The sequence below is a fragment of the Zonotrichia albicollis genome, chromosome 10 (assembly GCF_047830755.1).
Source record: "Zonotrichia albicollis isolate bZonAlb1 chromosome 10, bZonAlb1.hap1, whole genome shotgun sequence".
Lineage (NCBI taxonomy): Eukaryota > Metazoa > Chordata > Aves > Passeriformes > Passerellidae > Zonotrichia > Zonotrichia albicollis.
Window position 1 is genome coordinate 14,079,868 of NC_133828.1, and position 27,138 is coordinate 14,107,005.

A 27,138-nucleotide genomic window follows, 5' to 3' on the forward strand; every position below is an offset into this window, starting at 1 on the left:
ATAGAAGTATGGGACACGCCAGCCTCAACCAAAATTAGAGAAAATGTCATCATAATTTTCCATTAAAATAAAAAATTGAAAATGGCTAGCATTTCAATTTTGCTGAAGCAGAACCGCTAAGGAAGAAAATAATAAAAAAAAATAATTTTAGAGTGGAATCACTCTGACCCCAGAGGAGAAATGAAGTCACTCACCAAGGTGTTCTTCCAGCACTAACTAAATCCAGTGAAATAATTTCCAGGGACTGCTCTGCAAAGCAGCACCAGGACACTAACTGCAATTGCAACCTCATAAGAGGCAAATTGAAAATAACCAGTAATACTGTAAAAATATCAGTAAGAAATCAGGATAATCAGGAAACAACCATCACAAGGCAGGAGTTTTACTTGAGGTGTTAGAAAGGAAGCTTAGACCATCACCTGCCCATCAGGAGAGGATGCTCACTGTAAATGCTGCTTATTTTATTCTGTTATTTCTGAATGTTTTTGCATCCCAGCTTTATCCACATTCAAAACCACCCTCTGCCATGTATCTGATGTTATCCATCACTCAGAAGCTTCATCATGCAGCATGCCAGATTGCCTACAGATATAATTAATTATTTCCTCAGAGTTTTTATCTGTAATTTGCATGCAGAGGTTGACTGAGGAAGCCAATTACTGACTGTTAAATTTTACTTCATTAAAATAATTAATTACTGTTTAATGCTTGCTATTACTCAACACTTGTTTTTGATTTTGCACAGTGCACTTGGTTGGATCAGTGAAAAATAACTCATTCTAGTTATTATTTCTATATAATTACAGAGTTTTATGGTTCCTAAGCAAAATCTTTACATTTCCACTAACTCTTCATCATTTCAGACTTAGAACTTTAGAACACAAAACATTTAGAATACAAAGCTCATACAGGACTGAGACCCTCGAATCACGGGATGTTCTGCTTAATTTTCCTGTTAATTGAAAATGTGCTTTGCAGCCACTTGTGTCTTTTTCTGCTCCCCAAGCCCTCTGTGGGGTTGTTTAACAGTGTCTGGGTAATGATCTGGCTCCCCACAGATTCAGCCACAGAGTGCAGCAGAACACAGCCCAAACCATTTAGATGGTATTGAGAGAGAGGGGTTTGCACATGATTAGTTTGTAGGCAGCACTTGATGAGGTGCAACAGGCAAAGTTAAACTTCAGAACCCAAACCTATGATCATACAAGTGTACTTTTAAGACATAAAGCTGTAGAAAGATATGATTTAGTGGTCCTGGGGATGTCAAATCATAGAGCAAGAAGTCAATAAATGTAAAATGCTGACATTCATCAGTCTGCAAAGACGTGATAGATACTGAACCTTATGAATTTTATCAGCAGTGCTACAATTAAATTGTTAATGATAAAAAATTTCTGCAGGCTCAAAGCCTTTGGGACTCCCACACACTATTCTGAGCCATGCTGGAGCTGTGTCAATTAAGGAAATTTCAAGTTAGAACTGGGTTAATGGAGCATATGTCAGGAAACTGAACCAGGCAGTTAGATTAATGTTTTAAGCAAATTTTATCTTTTTGCCAGAGCATCATTCTTTGTGCTCAGAGGCAGACAGTCTATTCATTTTTTAGCACATTAAAGCTAGATTCCTGTCAGCTTAATGCTAATCTAGGCAGAAGTGGTAAAAAAAGATCAGGTAATCTGGTACTTCTTAGAAAATGTGGTCTCAAGCAAGTAGGACAAACCACAGGCTTTGCTGACTCATTAAACTACTGCTTAAGGCGATTAGGGAAATATAGCTGAACAAGGAGAAAAACCTTTCAGCAGCTGAAAATCTAAACTTACTTTAAGGAGTATGGCAGACAAAGTACTGGAGTTGTTTAAGCTATGCCTGAGAGCTCAGTACTTGAGTATTTGTGCAAACAGCCTTGTGAGAGCTGAGAAGGAAAAAATATCAAGTAAAACCCCCACTGTCAATAGAAAGGAGTGAAGGCAGAGTAAATCAAAGATAATGAGACAGAAATCCAAAGACATGACTTTCTAGGAGACAAAGTGCACTGACAGAATATTTCTAGTAATTGTGAATCCTCAGTCAAAATCCATACCTCACCTGGTCTCAGAATCTTTAACCAAGCTGAGTTAGAGGACAGGGTATTTTGAACAGAAAACTGAGACAGCTCTTTCCAGAAAAATGGTGTAAGGAGGAGAAGCTGTGGCAGCCGAGGCTAGAGTTTGCTGTTGACTGTCAGTCATCCTAAAAATCCAAACTCCATCTTTGCAAGGAACAAGCCATTTTAAAGAGATGAGTTTGGTTCTGCCTGGCCTACAGAGATTACAAATTTGCTTAGGGAAAACCTACATCTATTCTTAAATAAAGCCCCAAATCCAAATAAGAACCAAAACCACAAAAAAGAAACATTTGCTAAGAACCCCCATGATGAAACACCAGATCACATTGTGACTGTTTAACACCGTCTCACTTTACAGTGTCTCATTATTGCTTCCACTCTCCTTAGTTTTCTTCTCATTTTCCCTTATCTTAAAATCTGTCAAGCCATGGAAAATTGGGGGACTACAGAAAACTAAATCTCAGTGGCAGCATAACAGTCCTAAACCCTGATTGATTTCAGTGTCCTAGCATAAAAATAAATTTTATAAAGCTGGGCACTCGGGTTTTGGCTGTGGATGATGAAGTCTGATAATAACCAGCTTCAGAAGTAATAGTTTATATATAAAAAAGTCAGTACTTTGAAGAAACAGAGGGGGTGAGCGAGTGTGTGAAAATGGGTGAGGCACAGGGAATGCAAAAACCAGCACATTAAAGCATGAGAGTGAGAAGCACTGAGTATTTTCATCTAATGAAAGCAGCCACTTTGCTTTCAGCAATAACTTTATTAATTTCTAAAGTTATCTTAAAGTTTCAGATGCAGTTGTCAAACTGAAGTTTGCTGACAAAAATGTTACCATTTAACATTTCATATAAAACTATAAAAAATATCTATTTCAGGCTTTTTCCTTGCTCTGCACTTCTCTGTGACAGCCATTTCCCACTGCTGCTTAGATGCCATATCAAACACTATTATAATTCATCCAGTCTATTTAGTGAGAACTTTTGCATTTTATATTTCCACAAATTTGGCACAAAGGTGTAATTTCCAGGCAGTTTCTCACCTTGAATTAGTGGTATGTACCGTGCTAGCAGCTTTGCCCTCTTCTTTTCATATCCTTTCTGAGTGATGTCTCCTAAAGAAAAGAAGAAATAAACACATGTTGTTTGGAAATTCTACATTTAAATCTTTGCATCAAGCACATTCTGTCAGCACATACTGGTGAAAGAGTTTAACAAAGCAAACTATGCAGGGAAAAATACAACAAAAAAGGCATTAATTATATGTATATATGGATTCAGCCTACCTCTGGCCAAGTAGAACCCCTTTTACTCAGTCAGATTTTCCACATAAAAGTTCTTACTCTGTATTTTAAAATGATTCTCAAGTACTTTCCTTAATCCATAAGGACTGTGTTTAATTTTTTGCTTAATAGTCTTCATTTCCTCAAATATCTGCCTCATCCCTATATCAGAGAATACTAACAGACAAAAAGTAATTTCATTCTGCCACCCCCAACCTCCATCCCTGTGAATATGCATAATTTCAAGCTACTGACACTCTTCCAAAACCAGCAATGGGAGTTCAAAGACATTGCTCAAAACAGGTAAGAAAAACAAATGCACATCCTGGAGTGCTTCAATTATTGCAGGCATTTCAAAATGCAGTCCACCAGTTTTTCTTCATAAACCCATGTAAATATTATGTACAAAATTTGGGCACAACACAGAAATTACCATTTTTCTTGAGAAGGAAAAAATTGGCAGAAGAAATACACAAAAATATAATTTTTATATATATATAGTATTATTATATCAAAATGAGAATTAGATCAAACTAAACCACAGCACTACAAATGCCCGAGCGGATTTGTCTGCCTGGGAACATGTGGTCAAAATGACAAACTACGCTTTTTATGAAAAAACAAGAAAAGGATATCAGATCTTTCAGAAGAAGAGATGCATAATTACCAATTATGGAAGAAATAAAAAACCCAATCCAATAGACAAGAAGCACCAGTAAGAAGAACAGTTTTTCTCAAACCAGAAGTAATTTGGAAGACTGAAGTGCAGCAAATTCTTTAAGGATCTAAACTGTACCTTACACAAAAGTGCTGCACTGTAAGCTCAGAGAAGACACCAACTTGCACAGCTTCATAAACGCTCCATGTAATCCTCATCCCCAGCCTGTGTGCGCTCAGCCTGTGCCAGGTGCCACCCAAGGGCACAGGTAAGCCAGGATCAAAAGGCAGGGTTCAAGAGAGAGTCCTGCTCAAACCAGAGCACTGCACAGCCGGCATCCTGCTGCACTTGCAATTCTTTCATTTGGCTGGAAAGCTGACTTGAAGGACTTTCCCTGGATGAGGTGAAGCACAGGGCAGAGTGAGAAGCATCCCTGTCCCTTTCTGCAGCGCCGTGGCAGGGCGGGCTGGGCTTTGTTCCTTTCTCCAAGGCCTGGGGGTGGGGCTCCTCCAACAACTGTTCCCGCTTGTCCCCAGAGCCTCGGGGGATTCACCCATCAGATGGGCTTTTTGTGATCCCTCATTGCTTCCAAAAAGAGCCACTTTGCCACACTGCTACACCGGGGCCACAGCTGCTGGCATTTAGCCTCACTTTCTCCTGAGTTACAGCGTTACACAAAAGCAATCTGAGGTTCCTCTGCCTCAGCAAGGCAGCTGGGAAGCCTGCATAGAGCCAGACACTGTGAGAGCTCTGTTGGGAAGAGATCTTCACTTGAAATATCTGAAGTATCACAAACTATACATCATAAGATATGTCAGAGGTATCAAGAAAATTAATCTAGACAGAAATTAAAGTGGTAGCATTTCTTAAAATGACCAACAAAAATATATTTATTACTGCACACAAGAATCTGTCATGTAGTTACCGTGGTTCTACTCCACCATGTTAGCACTAGACATTACAGAATCTTAATGCCAAATTCCCTAAATGGAACTGAGAATGGATCTCTGAGAGCCTGGCACTTGCTAAAAACAGGGAAATGGCTCCTGGTCCCCAGTTTGCAGAGGTCAAGAGCAGAAACATTTCTAATTGAGCTGATTGTACACGAAACATGGGTGAGCCTAAGCAGCTGGATATCAGCTCTGCAAGATGGAACCTTTAAAAGTTTGGGAACTGGTGAGCACAGCCACAATTGCAGGTCCATCACCTGGGCTGCAGAAACCTCCAGTTCCTTCAGGATAAAGTCATGGGCACCAACACCGGCTTCTGCCTCAGAGGTGGCTCCTGGGTGGCTTGGAAAGGCAGGCAAGTTGCCAATCTAAAACATAACTCACATGTCATCTGTAGAAATACTTTAGCATATCCCCCATGTTTCTGTAAAGGCTGTCGCTGTATTTGAAAAGTTGGTGGAAGTACCAATTCAGCAGACATCATTGCTAATTCTATGTCTTAAACAACCTTTTTTAAAAAGACCCTGAAGATGAACCAAAGGTCAAAATACAAATCCTTTAAGATAAACTATAGAAACATTGGAAAAGATGGGAGAAGGTTAGGAAACAATGGTAGAAATTAAACAGTCTAAAGAAAACTGGAAGTGGTTTGGGACATATTTTCTCCATATGCACACCTGTGAGCTCCAAGCTGAGACACACACAGGTGTGCCCTCAAAAGATTCTACCCATGACAGTTCACAATCATTTTTATTTAACACACAAGCTTTTATCACCACCTAAATCTAGGAACCAGAACAGCTCCTCCAAACCTACTAGTACCCATTCCAAGGCTTACCTGGCACATGTTCTCCCAGACACTACACTCATGTAAATCAGGCAAAAGCCAAACTCATCAACAGGCAATAAAGGAACTAAAAGATGAAAATCATTACTTGCAATCAAAGAAAGTTTTGGATCTCCAAACTGTACAGCAGCCAAGACTTGCTGCCATCCCTGAAATATGGGCTCTGATAGTTCTGTGCCTACCACATCTGGTAGGTCGACTGATACCTTAATTTAGTTTGCATTTGATGAGCTAAGTGAAGTGTGAAAACATCTTGATTGGAATCTTTCATATTACAGGAATATCTTTAAAATGGAAATGACATCTGATCATTTCATATGGTGATACATCTGACTAAGCCATTAGAAATTCTATTTCAAAGACCCTATTTGAAACATCCTGAGAGCATCACCATGACTTTAAAGGAGCATTAGAAGTTTAGCACGACTTCACTGAAAATGCATGGTACTGGTAATTCCTAATTTGCAGCAGGACTTGCACCCCTTTGAGGGAATTTAAGCTATTGAAACATAAAACTTGTCTGATATAAAAGCAGCAGCATGGAGATACTCAACTATATAAACGCAGAATTTCATTAAATCTTTGCACACACAACAGAACCACTGACACATCAAGTTCTAGATAGTAGGTAAACACTGACCAGCTAATTATATGCATCTTAATGATAGAAAGGGAAGGAATTTGACCAATATGCTAATAGCAAAGATTTGGTCTTCCACTCTGTTCACAATTACACAGTGGGAGTGCACACGATATTTTACAATACCATTAATTGCCTAATAAATTATAGAAGGAATTATCAACACCAATAAACTTAGTTTGATCAGGCCATTAGGAATTTTGCAATTGACAAAGCAATCCAAAGTAACATTTAGAATTAGAAAATTTGAAATTAGAATAAGAAAATTCTATTCTGACACATTCGCACCTTGAAGTTTCAAAGGAGATGCAGGACAAAGGCACCACTTGTATTTTTAAGTTTAAAAAGCCAAAGGTGGATGAATCCTGCAGTTCAGAGAGGATGTGCAAAGTCAGTGCATTCCAGGTGATTCTGTTCCATACAGACTTGGGAAGGGTGAGTGTAGGCAGGGAGAAGAGAGAGCTGCTCCTTTTCACTTATTTGCTTCATCTGCCAGGAGTCAGCATCTGACAGTGCAGAATAAGGTTAAATAACCAGATCACAAAAGCAGCCTCAGCAGCAGTTTCTAGGCTCAGTTAAGCCAAATTAATGAATGGTTCCTTCCCCTGCTGCAGCAAATCCTTAAAGCTTGGTCCACAGGGAGACAGGAAAAGCTGCAACTCTGCCCTTCCCTTCCATGCTGCTGGAGCTCCCTGCAGAACACAGACAGACAGACAGACTGACAGATGCCAGCTATGTGTACACCTGTGGGTGAACAACATCTATCACACCAGGCACCACTTCCAGTTCTCATTAGGATGGAGATCAGTGACTTTGCCATCCCCTCCAGAAGGCTGAGGAAAGCTACAAACTTGGGGAGGAGGGAATGGGAATCCTCTGGCCCATAGGGAATGTCCTGTCTGCTTCCACAAAGGCCAACAAAAGAAGTTGGGAAAAAACAAACCAGGAGTGGTGAGGCAGATCAATGGACAGGATCTTGACACTTCAAGTAAAAATTAGGGCTTGATGTTTACTTATGAATAACTCTGACACAAATATTTTGGTAAGATTCCAAAGTTAAAAGCTTTAGAAAGAATGCTGTACAGATGCAATGTGCTCCCCATCATGGAAATGCCATTTCAAAACAATCCAAATCTCAGTGTACTATAGAAATGAAAACACTCAGAGCTTCTGTTTGTCACTTCCTAGCTGTACCAAGGACAAAATATCAAAGTAGAATAAGTGTCTGATATGTAGTAACCAACTATTATAATGAATAAGGCCAGAAATAGTTATCTGAACTAAGTCATTCTATGGTATCCCCAAAAAATTCCATGAAAACTGTCTCTATATTTGCTTGAAGACACAAATCTAGAAACAACCAGGTATGAAGAAATCAAAGAAAAGCCTTTCTAAAGCACAGCCTCTTTTCCTTTCACATCCTTCACAGACTCATTATATAATGCATAGTCACTAACACAATGAAGATCCTTTACATTAAACTGGTATGAAACTTTATTTTTATGGTGTGTTTTTGGATGTCAGCAACATTGATTTTTTTTTTTCCTCCCCCTACTAATATGCAAAAAGTTACCCCAACAGCCACAGATATTTTACAGGAAACAGAGCATTTCATATTTACTACTTGCAAAAAGCTCATATTTAAACTCTGGCAGCAATCACAAAGATCACAAAGCTCATATTTAAACTTTGGTAGTCATCACAAAGATCATAGCAAAGGTGCCATTTAGGCATGATGCACCACACTAAAGACTGAAGCAGACTGATTAAAAAATCCATGACCATGATAATATCCAACTCATTTATGAGACCATGCAAATAATTAAAAAACCCACTAGCAAACCCCAAATCACTCCAACAGCAGCACAACACTCAAATTCACCAAGTATGTTAAAAACATACAATGAGAAGGTCTGTAACCTGCAGTGTCTACTCCATACACAAGTTATTGCAATTTGTAAATTATGAAACTTTTTCAATGAATTTCTAGGTCTCAGTTTCAGATTTGATTAGTTTCCTGACACAGCATTACCATGTTCTCACATGCACTGTAAAACCATGTTTTTAGGAAAAGATTTACAGTTAATCTTGACATAACAGGTGAAGGGGGTGGCTACAGGGCAAAATTTTATGGTGAATGCAGACACTTTGACTTCTTAAAATAAAATATTGGAATATTTAAAAAAACAAACCTCATCAGTATTCATGCTAAAGCTACATAAATAACATAATACAATATAATTTTACTAAGAAATCAGACCTCACTGATATATTGGGTGCACATAAGTCATCTGACACCATCACAAAGAATCAGATGAATGATTCAGAGATCCTGGCTCAACTACAGAATGATAAACTGAAAAAAAAGAAAAAAGAAACCAGCTGAATTATTCACAGAAGGAGGCAGCAAAGCAAGCCAGCTGGTGCACACAGACATCCTCTCATGGCAGGGAAAAAAAACCATCAATCCCTATTAGGAGCAGAACAGTTCGGTGCCTGCACATTTGGGACGCCCCAGCATGGGTCCCTGTGGTGGCTAAACTTATTTACAATTTCTTTCCAGTTGCAACACTACTCATTAAGTGTATTTTCTGATGAAGTGGAGCTCTCCCTGAACAGCATGAATCAAACATTGAGCAGGGAGGTTGGACCAGATGACCCACTGTGGTCCCTTCCAACCTGGCTCCACAGAAACCTGTGGTTCCTGCCAACTGCACCTTTTTCCCTGTTTATCTGTTAAAAGCAGCCCAAGGCAAGGCAGGTTTGGTGTCTGCAGGCTCAGATGCTCAAGCCCCCAGGCAGCACCTCTTTGAGGTTGAATGTAACATGCTGATCCCAGGCTGCTGCCAAGGCACACGCTCAGCAGCAGAATTTCCTATGAACTAAGGTTTGCTAAAACCTTATTTGTGAAATGCATCTTTATCACAATAAAGTGTTGAACAGAAGAATAATTTTTAAATCAGCTGCTTAAGAACAAAGCATGTCAGGGAAAAAAGATGAATCAACTCTAGTACTTACCAAACATTTCCAGAACCTACTATGCAGTGATAACCAAAATCAAAGGCCTGAAAAATACTCTTTTGCAGTAACAGATCCTTACCAACATTAATGATTATCTGGAAGAGACAGGTTGGCAGTACCTTTAGTCATTTATTCTTCCTTACCACATCTGCCTAATCTTTGCAATTGCTGTTTCCCAAAATATGGATATGGATATGGATTCTGTCCTGCACCTTTTGATCCTGAATCCATGTATTTGATGGCATTGCCTCTGAATGTCCTTACCAAGCTACTTCATTATTTACCTTTACTAATCCTACTGTATGATAAAAAGTATTTGATTGTCAATTGCATGAGAAATACATAACTGGACCAAACCTGAGAAATCTACTAAAAATGCTGCCATTTGGGAGGTGGTCACATTTACAGAATCAGAGAATGGTTTGGACAGAAGGGACCTTAAGGCTCCTCTAGTTTCAATACCCTTCTATGGTCAGGCACAACTTACACTAAACCAGGTGATTAATTATAATTTATAGTTATACAATGAGTGTTATAATACCCACAATGTTAGCAAAGTTATAATTTACAATTAGGATGATATAATTAATTTATAATTCCCTTGTTAAGGTCATATCATTAAACTGCTTTTCAATTCATTCACAGTGACTTCTTATCTTTTCAGCTTCCTACCAGCACATCACTAACTCCACAACCTCTATTTTTTTCCAGGATTCCCCCATGGGAATTATTAACAGAAGATTTTGGTCCATCCAAAAAGCTGTGTTCTCAAGTCTTCCCTTTTCACACAGACTGACCTCCTTCTGTCCTAGGATATGCTCATCTATTTCCTGCCAAATTATTCCCCTGGTTTTCTGGTGGCCAATTCCTTACTTGAGTCTGGGAAACAGACAGGAGACAGAAAAATACCAATAAAATCTGTACTAGAACAACCATGAATGTCAGACAGGTAACTCAACTTTAGGTTTTTGTATTCTTTCTCTAACACGTGATCTCGCCATGTCCATGCCACAGAGATTCACTGAGGGCTCACCTTAAATCTGGGGTGCAGCTTTGGAGCTGTCATTAATGGCAGGAACACGAAAAGGTCACTTAGGTGTGCTGAACACTCTGTCCATCACGAGGGAGCCTGGGGAGGAGTGCAGCAGCAGAGCTGGGAAACAGAGGCAGGGAGGCAAAGGGTGCAGATGCACAAGGCAGGATTGCAATGGGAAGAGAGGGACCTGCTCCCTTTGGATGCCCCAAACACAACTGTCCAGGACACATCCTGCACCAGGCCCCTCAAAAACCCACAACACAACAAAGCTCCAATGAAACAAAAAGTTTCAACAAAACCTGGTTTCAAGGAAGCAACAAAATAACAAAGTTCTTCCACTTGACACCGACCAGTTCTGCTTTCCACAAGCTCTTCCATTATAAGCAGCTTTTACCAGCACAGCTCCTTAACACTGAGCACTCTTAAGTAACTACAAATCATCTAATCACTTGGAATCTCTTTATTAAAATAAATAGATTGCAAGCAATTCCCTTAAAACAATATTCATCTCTGAACTTTGGGAAGTTCACATATTTGATGCCTTAACAGTGAAGCCCAGTACAAAAACCCACCAATGCAGTGCTACCCAGAACAAACACACCACACTGAGTGTCCAGAATGCAAGCTCAGACAAACTATTACACTTACAAAGACAAATACTGGAGCACAAAAATATCAGATTTAAGTTTATCCATTCAGTCCAACAAACACCCTTGGCATGCAACTGCTGGGAAAATTTACATGACCGCATTTATTTTTCAACAAGACCTGTGACTCATTCAGGGCACTGAAGAGACATTGTTCAATAAACAGAATATTGAATAGGTATCTGTTTTGTTTCTTAATTCTTTTGCCAAGAGACAAAAGGCTTCAGAATGCAGGAGCTCATGAACAGGAAGGTCATGGATGAAGGGACAGATTGGCAGTACTTGGGAAGGAGAAGTCACCACCTGTTTCAGCTTTTTAATCCTAAAGCAGAGAATCCATACTTGCTTATACTCAAAACAGTCTTATTCAGTCATGCCACAGTATGAAAAGTCGCCTAAAACCCAACAAGAGATGCTACTGTTCACACGGAAGTCAGTACCTTCAGAGATCTGCTAACACCTTGTATAAAACTGCATTTAAAAGGTTTCAAGATACATGCAGAACCAAGCTAACTACTGTTAAGTTGGTTTTTATTCAATCTCCTGCATTTAAACTGAGGCAATTGGAATATAAAAGTCTCCACACAAGAACCTCATTAGCAATGAAACTGAGTTCAAAGCAATAGACAACAAACTTGTCTCCAAAAGCCCCAGCACCACTGACATTATCCTTCCAAATGCTCTGCTACAGAAACCCCTTCTCAGCCAATTGAAAGGTGTTGTTGAAAAGCAGCACATAAAACTGCAATTTATTATTTATTATTTAAAAAATTAATTAATCATTAAAATGACCAGAGCCACTTCAGCAAACCTGTGAGTTTCAAGGGATTACTGCTTGCTTTTTCCATCTCTTATGGCAGTGGCTGTTTCAATTACCAAGACTCAGACAATGTCTGTGATAAGTGGAATTTAGCAGCATTTTTCAAATTGACACCCCACACCATGTTTAAATTGTTTGAATAATCAGTTTAAACATTCCTAAGACAAAGCAGTTCTTGTTCAGGCATCTACATTACTTTTAGATAAAGAACTCCTCACATGGCTAACACAGAACATGCAGACACTCAGAGTTCAGGATTTCAAATAGCTATAATCAGTCCCTTCATTTGAACTGATGATCAGAGGACACTTTAATGGTCTTGCTGCATTTCATAAACAGCTGTGAATTCTGAAACAATTCGATTCCTGTTAATCTAATATGTAGAAGCTGCTGATGTGGACCTGCACAAATGCTGCTCCACTTCCTCTGCCCATTCATCTAGTCTGGGTTTCTCAAGTTCCCCAGTCTTCTCTTTCCCCAGTCTTGATTAAGACCAGGAAAAAAAAAAATCACATCTTTACCATATCTTTTATTAATTAATGAGCATTTCAGTTTTTATTCCATGAAAAATTAAGACTTTCCAGCTGTCTGGTAAGAGAGCTCTAAATCATCAATTTATATATACATATACACACACACACATCTGAATGTACTTGAACAAAACTTTCCTTTCAGAAATGCAACTCCTTTCCCGAGAAAACTGTCTGGGATGCCATTATTAATAGCTCTAGTTTTTAGCCAAAATTCTTCAGTTTTCAACTTTCCAATACCTCCAAACTGCAGACCTTTTTTGATTTTTATATATATATATATCTCCTTAGGATGTACTGTGGTCTTGAGAAAACCACTGAATCCCAGTAATCCTATATTGTCTACAGCTGCGTGGCTAAATCCTCCAGTGCTTCAGAAATTGGACAATCCCCCAGAAATTTACTTCTCTTAAAACCAATGTTATTCTACTTTTCCTTAATTATCTTGCAACTTTTCCAGTGTACACGACTTAACCCATAAACCATGAGTTTAAAACACTCTAAACCTGACACAAGTGGATAATAATTTCAAATTCCTATATATTTCTATTAAAATGCTTAAGTGCTCTTTCAACAGCTCAACTGATTTATTAATAAATTTAGAAAGTAACTTTAATTCCCAAATTCTTAAAGATACTTTAAACATTTAAGATTTGAAAGCTTTTATACTTGCTATGGTTTGCTCTCCTAAAGGTTCTAGAAAGATCCCTGTTGGGGTTTAGGATTTTTCCCTTTGTTCCTTTCTTTTAGGGAATTTTCTCCCATGTGTTATCAGGAGACAATAATGACCAGGTACTGAGGAGTGACAAAAGAAGATGCCAAGCTCCAAGAAGAGCTTGGCAAGACAGCCCCAAAAGAATAAGACTGAAATCAAGAAATTCTCAACAAATCTCAAGAAATTCTACTCATGTCAGGCTAATACAACATCCCTAAAAAAATCTCCAAGTCACTGCAGCTGGAAAATAAAAAAATAAAAGAAGCAAATTTGAAGTCAATAACTCTGCATGCACATTTTCCTTGGAATCCCGTTGGTACTTTCTCTGTTTTGAGCAAAAAAAATCCTTACAAAAGCCACCAGTGAAGGCTCTTTCTGCAGAAGCTGGAAATCAGCAATGTTATTAACATTGTGTCAAGATCCAGTAACATGTACTGAATGACAAAAAGGAGGTTAAAGGCATCAACACAACATTTTTCTGTCATATTACAGATTCTATATTTATATCTATGTTTATGCCTCACTTTGAGTAGCCCTCAGTCAAGGACTTTCCTGAAACACCTAAAAAATCCTGAAGATCATTCTCAAAGGCATAACACCAATTCCTATAAAGACAGCAACTGGATTTCCTTCAAACCTAAGTTTTCCTCAGTCTCAAAATGCAACCCACTTGTATTTACCATAAAGCACCACTTGCTAATTCCACTAAATACATATTAGTTCACTAATAATGTGTACAAACTGACAAATCTGCAGAAGTTACTACACCATCACCAGGTTTATCATCTGAATGGAGTATGTTACAAAGGTTTTTTGGGGGTTGGGGTGGGATAGGGTTGGGCAGGTCACCCTCCTCTAGTCACAATGTTAAAGCATTGTGCTTACAGAAATATCTTTATTTGAATTAATCTGAACCATGTTTTGCTGAAGATACTTTTACTGATTACAAACCAGCAACATTAACTTCAAGTGAACTGTCATACCTTCCTTCTAGCCCCAAATTAGGCAAGGCTCTTTACACAGCATCAGGTAACAATTGATGTGACTTATCTCACAGCACCAGGTAACAATTTCACTGCAATCCCAAATATGACACCCACTGTGAGGACCACAAAGCAAGTTCTCAACTTTTGCAGCTCATAGCTTCCCTTCTGAAAGGGCACTGAGAACCTATTTCATGTGATGAACACAATTTTGATAGCATCAGTAGTGGATGAGTCACCAATCTATCCCACAGTCCCCTTCAATCACCCCAGGGAATTATCTCACAGCCATTCAGAATCTCTCTTTATTTGCCAGTGTGAAAACATTGCTTGTTTGAACACAGCAAGGCCACCTCTTGCCATGAGTCAGTTTGTTGGGCCTCCCAAACTGCACCAGCTGCACCAACATGTGACTGAAGCCCTGCAGAGTTCAGCTCCAAACTAAGCACAAAGTCTCTGTCACTTCACTACTTACAAATATTCACTCAAGAAAGGAAAAGCCTCCAGAAAATCTCATGGCTTGTTATTAGTGCTGAATATTTTGGAGAGAAGTGCATAAAACCAAGAAAAGGCTCATTCCACAGTGAGGAAAAATCTACCTGTTTCTAGCACAACAGTGGCTAAAAGGCCCTGACCCAAAAAGAGAACAACCCAAATAAATTGTACAAGCAAGATCTTGCCCATGGAAGATGCAGTGAGGTGCTGTAGGGCACAGAAAACATGCAATGATCACAAGAACAAGTTGTTAATTATTAGCTATTCACAAGTTTTATATGTTTAAAATGATTTTAAATTTTTTCCCTCTGGATGCAGTCCAGGGAACACTGGTCCTGCCAGGAAGAAGGAGCAGCCATATAGCAGTTGTGTAAGTACATCCTGAGTTTGTCAAATCTAATTTATATGGCTTTCATTTTAAATAAAAACACAAGACTATTTATTTCTTACTACTATCTACCATTTTCTGGTTTCACTAAACATTCTGCTACTCCTCCTCTGTCTCAAACCAGCCTGTAATCACCTCATCCCAACACCCTGCTACACAGACTTATCTCACTGTTTAAGACCCATATAACTTGCTAGAATAAAAGTAACACATACAAGGATTTATACACAGACAATTTATAATTTAAATTATGATTTATAATCTTAACAGTAATTTAAGATTAGAATATTGAGCCACAGCTGCAGGAATATGTGTGTCAAGGGAGGTTTTTATAGTTTTGTTGGGGCTGTGCCCCAAGTTACTTGTATTGTAAGCAACAATGAAGTAAAAATCAAATAAAAATCAATTTCACTGGAAAAGGGCAATATCCATAGTGACACCTTTTGTAGATCTTTGCCTTCTGTAAACACCCGTTTTACAGGTATTCCCAACACCTGAAGTGCTTTTTTTCAATTAGCAGAATCAAAACACTCTGAAGGGCACGTGAAAAACCTTCTGCTAGGAAGGGAAGAGCCTCATTTGTTAATGCTCAGTCTTAGGCACTGATAAATTGGTGTCCTGTGGAAATCAAATCAAATCAGAGCCCTGCCAAAATCTGCTAAAACCCAAATCTGAAGAAAACTACAACTTTGCACTTATTTAGGCAATAGTTGCTGATGTATCTAATCTTGGCTTCATAACTGTGAAAAGTCTAGAATCACAAATATAATTTGTTCTAACCACTAAGCTCATCAGAAGAATTTCCTGTTTAAAAATACCCATTTCCTTAACACATTTCTTCATCTGTAGCACGATCTGGTTGATGACAGTAAGTAATACTTGGAAACAGACTGGTTAATTCAATTATGCATGAAAAGTAACCCAAACCCTCTCTAACAAGGAGGCCGTGGATGGAAAGTGAGCACAGGGACAACAGCACCCATCCCCTTGATTCCTGTGCTATTGCTCAAACTGTCCAGCCATGGATCTGCATCTGAACACCATAGAATATACCATTTCTCAGTTTCCCAAATGCTCAAGGCAGACAAACACGTGGCAAAAATACAATACACAAACCCACAGCAGCCAAACTAATCCTGACCTCACTGGTGCTTCTGTGCACGCAGGCAACTGAGGCTTTGCAGAATGGAACTGGGAGGATCTCCAGAGTGAAACTCTGGACATGCTTGCACTAGACCTCAGGGAAGGCAGGGAAAAGGACCTCAAGCTCCTGCCAGGAGTGACTCTGGGGTCATCTGATTGACTGTGAACAAGTTTCAAGGTCATACATTTTACTACACAAACCTGTAACCCAGAAGCACTAGTAAAAAAAGGCAAAGGGCAAGAATAAGCATCCCCAAGTACAACCATTTTAATTCCTACAATGTGCACCACACAACCTCAACTAGCTGGTTTATAAAGTTTAAGTTTCTTCATGATTTTTACTTACACAGGTAAAAAAAATTAGAAAATATGCTCACACCTAAATTTGCTCTTTTCAAATAATGTTTCTGAAAGAAAAATGAAGGAAAAAGTCTTTACTGAGCTGTCATCTCTGAAAACTGTGAATATTCTTTGCAAGCTGAAGTAACTCTCACCAAATACAAATTATACACAAATATCTGAAATGAGAAACTTCAGTAATTTTGTCAGACAACACATAATTGCCAACAAATGTTTTGTGGTCACAATGCCTTTTCCCAACCCTACCAAACTGTGATTTCCCAACATGGCCTGTCTGACATGATTTCTGTGCAACCACACATTCTGGCACTTAATTAACATTTCTTACTCCTTATAATGCAAGGCAGAAATCTCATAATGTGGGACTTGGACAGAATTCCATCTTAATACACAGGCAGCTGGTACATATGGAGCTGGAAACCCTCCACTTATATCCAACCCACCTCCCAACACAGGTTTTCACTGCTCCATAAGCAAATAACTCCTCAAACACTATTTGATAAAATGCTGAGTTGCCTGGTATTTTCCCTGTATCTGATGAATCCCAGATCTGTGGGACACAAACATATTGATTATGATTTATGGGAGCTTTCATATTCCAAGTTCTAGGATAAAATGCTGCTACAACCAGCAAGTCCTACATTCCATTTGAGGCTGGATCCACAACAGATTGAAGGAACAGCCGTACAGATACAGGCAGACACTGAAGAAGTTTATTTTGGGTATGGATTCATGTTGCAGCTAAGATGAAGTACTGGCACCCTCTTTCACTCTTCTGCCCTCAACCCAATCCAGCTCTGAAGCCATATGGCTCTAAGTAGGGAAAAGGAAAAATAAAACAAATCACAAATTTGAGCCACAGTGAATTATAACAAAAAGCCAGAAAAAAAGATTCTTTGCATCCACCTTCATAACATCACAACACCAGCTATTAGTATCTTTTCAGTGTCCATAAATAGCAAATCCTACAAGAGGCAGATTTTTATCCAGCAGAACACTGAACAAAACCTCCCTGCTAGTTGAGGGATGAAGCCCAACTGGCTTCACCAGGTGTTGGAATTCTCTTCAAGCTCTCAAAGGGATGTACACAGAGATAATTAAATAGAAAGGTCTTGACCTTTAAAAGGTAACAACAGACCCAGAAGATTACAAGCTGCTTCTTTCTTTGCTGAATTGTAAATTGCAGACACCAACCACAAGGCACAAGGTTCCACACAGGAAAACAACAGCAACAAAAATCCACAGAAGCTTTAAATCTTTGTGTCCTCTGGAGCACTGCTGGGGAAACACCTCCTTGAGAAAGAAGAAAGGTCATAATAAAGCAATGAGAAAGTGATAGAAGGATATGATGATGTTGATTTGGAGGCTTTAATTATTCAATCACATTTCAACTTGGTCCCCTGAATTCTGCATTGCAGAACTGCTTTGTGAGACCTCTGCACAGGAAAATCATACACTCTATTTCACTACATATAATGGTGGGGTAACAGCTGGACTCCATGAACTCTGAGGTTTTTTTCAGCCTAAATGATTCTATGATCTTTGAAGTTGGGTCTGCAATGATCACATCAAGAAAACTCAGGTGAATGCACCAAGTTTGTGTTTCCTCAAGAGCTACAAACCTCATGCCAAGAAACTGTCAAATACTTTGATACTTATTCCAAGGTAAATACAAGGGTTCTTAATAACCAAATGACTGGCATGTAATCAAGAGACTGACATGTTTTCCCTCCCACTTACATTAAAGTCTGTCTTTCAGTAACAGAACTGGGTGATCCCTCTGTAACTGCATGAAATATCACCAAGCAGGCACCTTCTTTAGTCCAAGAGATGCCACAGCCCATCTTCATAAAATCACATTTCAGAATAGCCTATTCCTTTAAAAAAAAACCAAACTAACCAAAATAAAAAAAATATCCCCAACAGCATTTTAACTAGCAAATGGAAAAGAAAAAATCACTTCATGATCTCAAGATTGGCAGAGTTTAATTTAGGTTTAGGGGTAGAACATAGGACCGTGTTCAATGCTAATTTTATAAAGGTCTACTTACTTCATAAATGCACATTCATAATTTTAAGGGAAGCTGATTTTTACACAAGAACACCTGAAAGAAAATGTATTTCCTTTAATCTTCTTGCTGTACAGGTTACCATCATACTTATGTCCCTCACCAGGTTTTAACATTCCTTGCCAATGCAACATACAAAAGAATAACAAGACTTCTACTCAAATACAAGGAAGAGATTAATTTAAACACTGGCTAACTACAGCAGAAATCCAGAAGACAACCAATAAAAGCCCCAGGTACCCACGTGGTTGAGTTTGAAATTCTGCTTTGATAGGAAAGGAAGTTGATGACCTAGCAATCCCAGTTTTCCTGGTTCAGAATCTTCTGTTTCCTCACAGTGATAAAGGTAACAGAATACTACATTTAGTCTTTTTTTCTGCAAGCCTTTCAGTGCATCACCATCCTTCTTAAGCTGGAAGCCAAAGCCAGCAAAATAAGCCTGGATGTGCTCACTGCTCACAAAATTGTTTCATTAGAAACAGCAAAAGGTAAGGAGTGTAAGGACGCTCTCAGCTAAGAGTAGAGACCTTGTTTACCCTCCTATGCTCCAGAAGGCAGGAAAGAGAACAGCGGAGGGAGGGACAGCAGAATAACAATGATGGAAAATGAGTATGATGGGGGAGTGGGAGTGAGAACAAAAGGGAAGGCACGTTGCAGATGAAAACCATTGCCAAAAGTACTGTTCCACTGCTACAACAGTGCTTTCTAACATGGCTGCTAACATTTCAGGTCAACTCAACAAGAACCTCTTAACCAGCTTATTACCTTCCAAAACAGAGAGGAGAATAAAAAAAAAATCTCCTCTGATCATCCAGCACATCAGACATGGCAAGGAAAAGAAAATGGTTCAATTTGTTTTACCCTCCCAATGTAGAAAGGTTCAGAGGACTCTTGGTGCCCAGTGTGAGGCCTGAGGGCACTGAGGGGAAAGGGTGAAAAAGGAGTAACAGCTCCTGGTAACCTGGTTTTTGTGCTGAATACAGAAGCATCACTAAGCAGCACCATGTGGTCTAGCCTAGCCTGGTTTGGTTGGCACAAGGCTTTGGCTCAAGGAAGGGGGAAAAGGCCAGCTGGCAGCATGGAGGAAGGCCAATCTGGGCTGCTGAAGAACGGCAGGACATTGCCACTCAGCAGAGAAGTTACCTGTGCAAGTCTGCCATGTGGATGCCCATGTCCCCAAGAGTCAGGCTAATGAGGAACACTGAAACAATGAGGGGGCAGATCAGGCAGCAAAAATAGAGGTGTCACAGATAGATGTGGACTGGCAACACAAGGGAGAGCTGTTCCCCGCTCGATGGGCCCATGATGCCCCAGGCCACCAGGGCAGAGATGCCACCCACAAGCAGGCAGGAGACCGAGGGGCGGATTTAACCATGACCAGCATCTCCCAGGTTATCCACAATTGTGAGATGTGTGCTGAGATCAAGCAGGTAAAACCCCTATGGTATGCTGGGCAGGGGTCCAAATATAAGATTAATTATATCACACTGCCTCAAACCTGCCAAGGCAAGCACTACGTGGTCATGATGGTAAAAACCACCATGGGGTGGCTGGAGACCTGCCCTGTGCCTCACACCACTGCCTGGACACCATCCTGGGCCTGGAAAAACAAGTCCTTTGGAGGCAAGGTATCCCCATGAGGACTGAGTCTGACAACAGTCTAACTTCAAGAACACCCTTAGGAACACCTGGGCTAGAGAATAAGGCACTGAGTGGGTGTACACCATATATTCCTTACCATGCACCAGCTGCTGGGAATACTGACAGGTGCAACAGATTGCCTAAAACCACCTTGAAGGCACTGGGCAGGGAGACTTTCAAAAACTGGGAGCTGCATTTAGCACCTGGTTAGTTAACACCAGGGGCTCCACTACCTGAGCTGCACCTGCCCAATCTGAACCCTTGTGAACAACAGAGATAAAGTTCTGGTGGCACACATGAAAGGTATCCTGGGAAAAACAGTTTGGATTAATTCTGCCTCAAGCAAACAAAAACCCATCTGTGGGGTTGTCTCTGCTCAGGGACCAGGCTGCACCTGGTGGTGCAAAAGGATGGAGGGACACAATGCATCCTCAAAGGGTCCTTGTTTTAGGGTGAACTGCCTGTCACACTGTGCCTGTACCTAAATCTAGATGTATACATATATATAATCGGGGTAATGCATGTATTTATATACTTTAAAAGTTTAAATTTAATGTAACATGTTGGTATGGGAAAAAAATTCAGAGTGGATAATGTTAGAGATTAGGATGATTTTTTTTTCCCCCTCTCAGGGAATTTTCTCCCATCTGCTGCCTAAGAGATGATAACAACTCGTACTTAAGAGGGACAAAAGATGCAGCCAAGGAGGAGGGGGAAAGGTACAGAAAGGTGCACACAATTAACAGTTTCTGCTGGAGAGCCCAGAAATTAAGAAAGAAAGATGCTGTAGGTGAAGTTTCACAGACTGCCATCTGTCCCCCCAGTGACAACAGTTCTTCCCACTGATAGCCTCAGATCAGATTTATTTCCAAGTATTTCCAAGACTTCCTTAACAGCAAACTACCAGATGTTCTTGTGTAAAAATAAGCTTCCCTTAAAATTATGAATGCACATGTATGCAGTAAATACACCTTTATAAAATTAACATTGAACACTGTCCTATGTTCTACCTCCTACCATTTTAAAACCAGAAAAAACTTAACTCCCAAATACCATGATTTATCACAAGAAAAACAGGTGCAAGTGTTTGTGGGTGCCTCTCCCTCACCTGATTTCACACAAAGAAATTTAATACATCAATACTGTTGGGTAACAAAAGGATCTAAAGTTTTCAGGTCTGACCACTACCTTTAGGTTTTATAAGAAAGGTGTTCTTGTATCAATTTTTCAAAAAGCCCAATCAAACTAACTATAAAAAGTGTTTGCTGAACTATTGCTGGAATATTTGCAGTAGCCAAAGATGTCAGACATGAAATACCTTTACTTTTTTCAGGAAATACTTCATAGCTGGTATCTCCCACTCAGAAATTACTGGCAGTGCCTCAAAATGTGCCAAAAAACCCCAACCCTTGCAAAACAACCCCCAAAACAATAAAACTTCAGAGAAAGCTTCCTTCTCATACACACAATTTCTTCCTTTCTTAAAAGAGAAATAAAAAATTGAAACAGAAATCACATTGAGAGTGAGCTGCTTTCAGTCCAGGCAGATTAAACACTTGGAGGGGAAGCAGAGCAAGCAGCCCACTGACCACTCCACATGAGCTGCATCCTTGGCCACTAAAGCTCAGGAGAAACCTGGGAGCAATGTGGCAGGAAGCAGAAAATGCTCCTCCCCAAACCAACAGAGAATAACTGAGGTTATAAGTAAGATGGTAAGCTACATGAAATACTTTTTTATCTCTGAACTAATCCTACAGCCTCTTTGATGGAAGCCACTGAGAGCAGAGTTCCCCATCTGTCAATCTGTGGAGTAATAGAATAGATCTGAACTAGCAAAAAAATCCCTTCAGCCTCTTTAGTGCAGGTAATCCCTGGAGCTTCAGCTCAGCTCACAGAAACATTAGGGCTGGAAAAGACCTCCAAAGTAAACCAATCCACAAATTCCTAGCAAACAGAAGAAAACCCAAATCCATAAACTTAATGTTTCAAGCTGCAGAAATTCAGACCAAGAAATGTTGTACCATTCACACACTGGTCAAGCATCACCTCAAAGTTGGTACAACTGTGTTTTTCCTCTCCCAGATTTTATCTGATTTTTACTGAAAGCAATTCCAGTGCTGTGCTTCCAAATGGGCCACACTAACTGGATCCAGGTAGCAACAAGCATCAAGAATTGGCAAGAAAATTAACAAACATAGTCATATATTCTTGTTAAGTCCCTGAACTGCTGGCTGAGGACACTGCCACCACCACCAGTCCTAGAAGACAAAGCCAACACAAGGTGACACCAGGTCCTCGTTGCTACATGAACACATCACACAATTTTATCTTTGACTACTTCTACATATCTTGTCCTTAGATGATCAAGGAACAAGTGAAGCACCTTCCTGCACAGATAACCCAGAAAAAGCTACAAACAACTGAATTCCAAGGTGGTGTACAAGTACATTTAGGTACATAAAAATATATACATATATATGATGCCATATCACAGAAAAAGTACAGGCTGTAAAATGCACATTAATGACTTTCCTACAGAATCTCCACTGCAGATAAGAATTTTTCAAAGAACTGTTTATAACCTTAGCTCTCTTTCAGTGCAGGGAAGAAAAAATTACACCAAACCTCCAAAACAAACAAACAAACCAACCCACAAACAACCAAACCACCAAACACCAATGTTTTATAGTTACTAATAAACAACCTGAAGTACTGGAGCTTACAGCATCCCCACCATACTCTGACACAGATCCTGCCAGTGTGATTAGGCAGCTCGGCATATTTCCATTACATCAGAAAGCTGCAGCATCTTTGAGTCTTAAGATAAGCAAGCCTAGCCCACAGATCCATCAGCTGAAACTCAGCTTAGGTGCAGGCATGGTCTCAAAACTGCCCTTATCTCCCCAAAAGGTTGTGGGCAGATCTCTCAGTTTTCTTTACAGGTTTCACAAATTTTTTTCAACAAGAAATAAATTCGTGTTGCTATAACAAAGCAACACAGTAGCATCATAGTAGGGTCACTTTTTATCCTGAACTATTATTTTTCTATTTCATGAAGAATACAAACAATGCCAAGCAAGAGATTAGGAGGATCTTGTAAAGCTGAAGGATTTCTAACAGTGCATAAGACTGGAATTGTAGCATGAGCTGGCATTCCATCCCCATCCAAAATTCTTCTCAGCTGAATGCTCTACTTAGGATTTTGAGTTATCTTTAGAAAGTGCCAACGTACTCATGTCTCCATTCTTCTCTACACCTCAACACAAGCACTTTTCCCAACTCTTGCTGTGATCATCTGAAGCACAACCAAAGGAGGAGATTAATCAGCTTCCTGACTTATATTTTACAGGTGAAAATAATGTAATCAAAGAGAACAGACATTACTCCTGCCTCATCACAACACACAAATATTTCAATTAACAAAGTACACAGACAAACTAGAAAGGAACTTGCTTTCACATTTCTCCTTTTCTCTTTCTCCCTTCACAGTTCCTCTCAGATGATGGGAACATCCACCCAAGTACTGACCTTCTCTAACCTGAGGCATATTCAGTGTAAGAAATCTCAGACTGCTGTTCCTTCCTCTCCAAGTAAGCAAGTTCTGAGCATTAATGATGGAGGGCCCCATTAAAACATCCCATACAAACATCAAGCAATGGCAGGATACAAGCACATAACATATTACCAGATGTTGAAGAACTACTTGCAAACGTTTTCCAGTTTAGGAAACACAGAAAAGGAGTCACATCAGTGACCAAGAAATTCAAGCTCACTTTACCCAATCACTCCATTAACCCAGCAGCTACACAGAAATCCACATTCCACATCAGAGCCACAGCACCAGGACAACGTGCAATCACTTCAGCTCTAACATACTGCAGATCCCCCTATAAAAAAGTATTTTATCAGTTAAACAAACACACAGACAGGAACTGCAGAGCAGAGGAGCCGGCCCCAGGATATCCCTGCACGTGTCAGCAGGCACACAGGAAGAGCCACTGCACCAGCAGGGCCACGGAGCACACGGTCCCAGCTCACACACTCAGGAATTCATCTGGCACATGCAACAGGCCATGCCAGACACTGCTCCTGCCTGTGCCAGCAGGCATGCAGCAACAGGTTACACTTGGACAGCAGTCACCCATCCTACACTTCTCCCCTGTACCAAAACTTCCACACTGGAAATGACGGCAGCAGAGCTGTGAATAACTTCTGAAAGCGTGACCTGAATCAGGCAGCACATCTTCAGGTGAATTAGCCCCAGTCGTGCCCACCTGAACGTGCTGATCTGAAAACTGCAGCATCTGAGGAGCACACTGAATGCTCCTAATCCCAAAAGCACAGGTGGTGTTAACAGGTTTTTAGCTCAAGGGTGCAGCTTGACAGTGTAACTGGGGAGAACGCAAGGGGTAATCGCTTGCAGAACATGGTGCCTCTGTCACCTCCACCCCAGCATGCCCTGCTGTGCCAAGTGCTGATACCTGCCTGTCTGCAGGACAAGCCAGGCCAGAGAATCAGTATGCAAAAAGTCCTTCCCCAGCTCCTTAACACAGACACCACGACTGACACCCACAGGGCTGTTATCACCACACACTGACCTGGAGGTGGCAGGGATGTCTCCTTTTGGGGGCTGAAAATCCATCACATGCTCACAGTGACCCTGTGCACTGCATATTGTCACCTCTGGGCTCATTAATGCACAGGGCTGGAGCCCCTGTGCTCTGGAGACAGGCAGGGAGAGCTGGGGGTGTTTAGGAGAAGAGAAAACTCCAAGGAGACCCTAGAGGCCCTTCCAGTGCCTGGAATTGCTCCAAGCAAGCTGGAGGGATTTTGGACAAGGGCCTGGAGTGACAAGACAAGGGAGAATGGCTTCCCACTGACAAAAAGGCAGGGTTAGATGGGATACCGGGGAAAAATTCTTCCCTGGAAGGTGGTGAGGCCCTGGCACAGGCTGCCCAGAGCAGCCGTGGCTGCCCCATCCCTGCAAGTGTTCCAAGGCCAAGCTGGATGGGGCTTGGAACAACCTGGAATAGTGAATGTGTCCTTGCCCACGGCAGGAGAATGGAACTGGACGAGCTTTAATATTCCAACACAAACCATTCTATGACTCTGTGGCTCTATAAAAATGGAGCGAGCATCATCATATTCCTGACTGTATATACAGCGAAGCACAAAAAAGTTAGAAATTAACGATACATACAGAGAGAGCGATTTAAGGTTGTACCTGCAGCGAGGAACAGATATTAAAACTCAAATAAAATTGCCTTTTCAGAGTATCACTAACTGCCCGTTCGGAGGAGTTCCTGCGGGGCCTCCACCAGGCGCCGGCCGCAGCGGCCGCGGGCGGTCGGTGCAGCCGCGGGGACGGCGCAGGCCCGCCAGCTCCCGGCTCCCCTCTCCCCGCTCCCGGCTGAGGGCTCCGGCAGGAGCGGAGCCCGGGCCCGCCCAGAGCTGCACCGGGAGGCGAAGCCGCCGCCGTCCCCAGGCCCCCGAGCGGCAGCGCGGCCTTGCAGCCGTGCCGCGGCCATGCCCGCCCCAGAGGCGGCCCCACTCACCCTCGGACAGCTCCAGCTCCAGCTCGGCCAGGCTCTCGCGCACCTCGGGCGGCAGCGGCACGGCCTCCAGCGCGCAGCCCCCGCGCTCCGCCGCCATGGCGCGGCCGGGCGAGCAGCGAGCGGGCCCGGCGGAGCCACCGCCCAGCGCTGTCGCAGGTGGGGCCGGGGGCGGGCCGGAGGCGGGCAGCGGCGGTCCCGGGCCGGCAGGCAGGCAGGCAGGCAAGGAGGAGGTGCTGCCGGCCCCGCCGCCCCGCGCAGCCGCTGCCGCAGCCGGGACGGGGCCGGGCCGCCGGGGAGGGGCCTCAGCGCGGCCCGCCCGCTCCCGGGCCGGCGCTGCCCTGCTCGTGCTCCCTTCCTTTTCCCACCCTTCTCGTTGCCTTGGCACCTGCCGCGCTGAGGCCCCTTTCCTGTAAACACCGAATGTGCCCTTTCCCTCCCCGCTTCTTCCTCCCGACGGAAAATAGGAACTGTGACCCAGCCTGGGCCCACCTGGTGTCCCAGGATAGACCAGGGACATTTTCATGGCACGGAATTCCACCGTGAGAGCCTGGATGTAAAGTGGTGCCTGGGACTGTATTAAAAAAAACTAACAAACTAGTAAGAGTGTATTTTTTAAAACCAACCACCTCTCAAAAGACAGGAGGAAGCGTTTGGGTTGAGGCAGCAGCAGCTTTTCCCGGTTCAGCTGGAGGTTCCAGGGTAAGTGTGAGGCAGAGCACCACAGCCTGATGTTCTGCCATTCCTGCAGCCTCCCAGAGGCTCGGGCAAAGGCAAATCCAGGACCTTGTCAGTGCTCCTGATCCCCCAAACTGCTCTGCCAGTAGCAACTTCCCTAGAACTAGAAAATAGGGAAAGCTGGGGAGTAGTCTTCTGCCCTAGAACTAGAAAATAGGGAAAGCTGGGGAGTAGTCTTCTGCTGACAACTGCTTCTGTCCAAAACACTGCTCATTGGGTTCATGCCGGGGTTTCCAATTTCGCTACTCACATTACTGAGGTTAACACATCACAGGAGAGGGTGTCCCATAGGGCTGCCCTTCCAACGGCATAGACACACCACACCAGCACTAAAAAATCATGCTGCTTAAAATGTCATCCTTTACACTGGGCAGAAACACTTCTTTCACTTACTGCTGTAATCTTCAGTCACTATTTTAAAAGGTTGATTTTCTAGACAAACACTTGTGCTTCCACTCCCCTCCAGAAAGCTGTCTGTGGGTATCAGGGAGCTGATGTGGATGTAGCCACAGGGAACAC

The 27,138-nt window shown here is 41.6% G+C and overlaps 1 protein-coding gene across 6 annotated transcripts in view; it reads right to left on the reverse strand.

The window, feature by feature from the left end:
* Positions 1-26,422, reverse strand: part of DIP2A (disco interacting protein 2 homolog A) — an 83,932-nt gene extending 57,510 nt beyond the window's left edge. For all 6 annotated transcript variants that reach the window (XR_003380346.2, XM_074548115.1, XM_074548114.1 and 3 more), the window contains exons 1-2: positions 25,885-26,422; positions 3,147-3,218 (exon numbers count right to left, since the gene is read on the reverse strand). Coding sequence is in view for 5 of the 6 variants with exons in the window: in XM_074548115.1 (XP_074404216.1) it covers positions 3,147-3,218; positions 25,885-26,407 (595 nt within the window). In the remaining variant the exon portion in view is untranslated. The remainder of the gene's footprint in view (positions 1-3,146; positions 3,219-25,884) is intronic.
* Between the last annotated feature and the right edge of the window lie 716 nt (positions 26,423-27,138).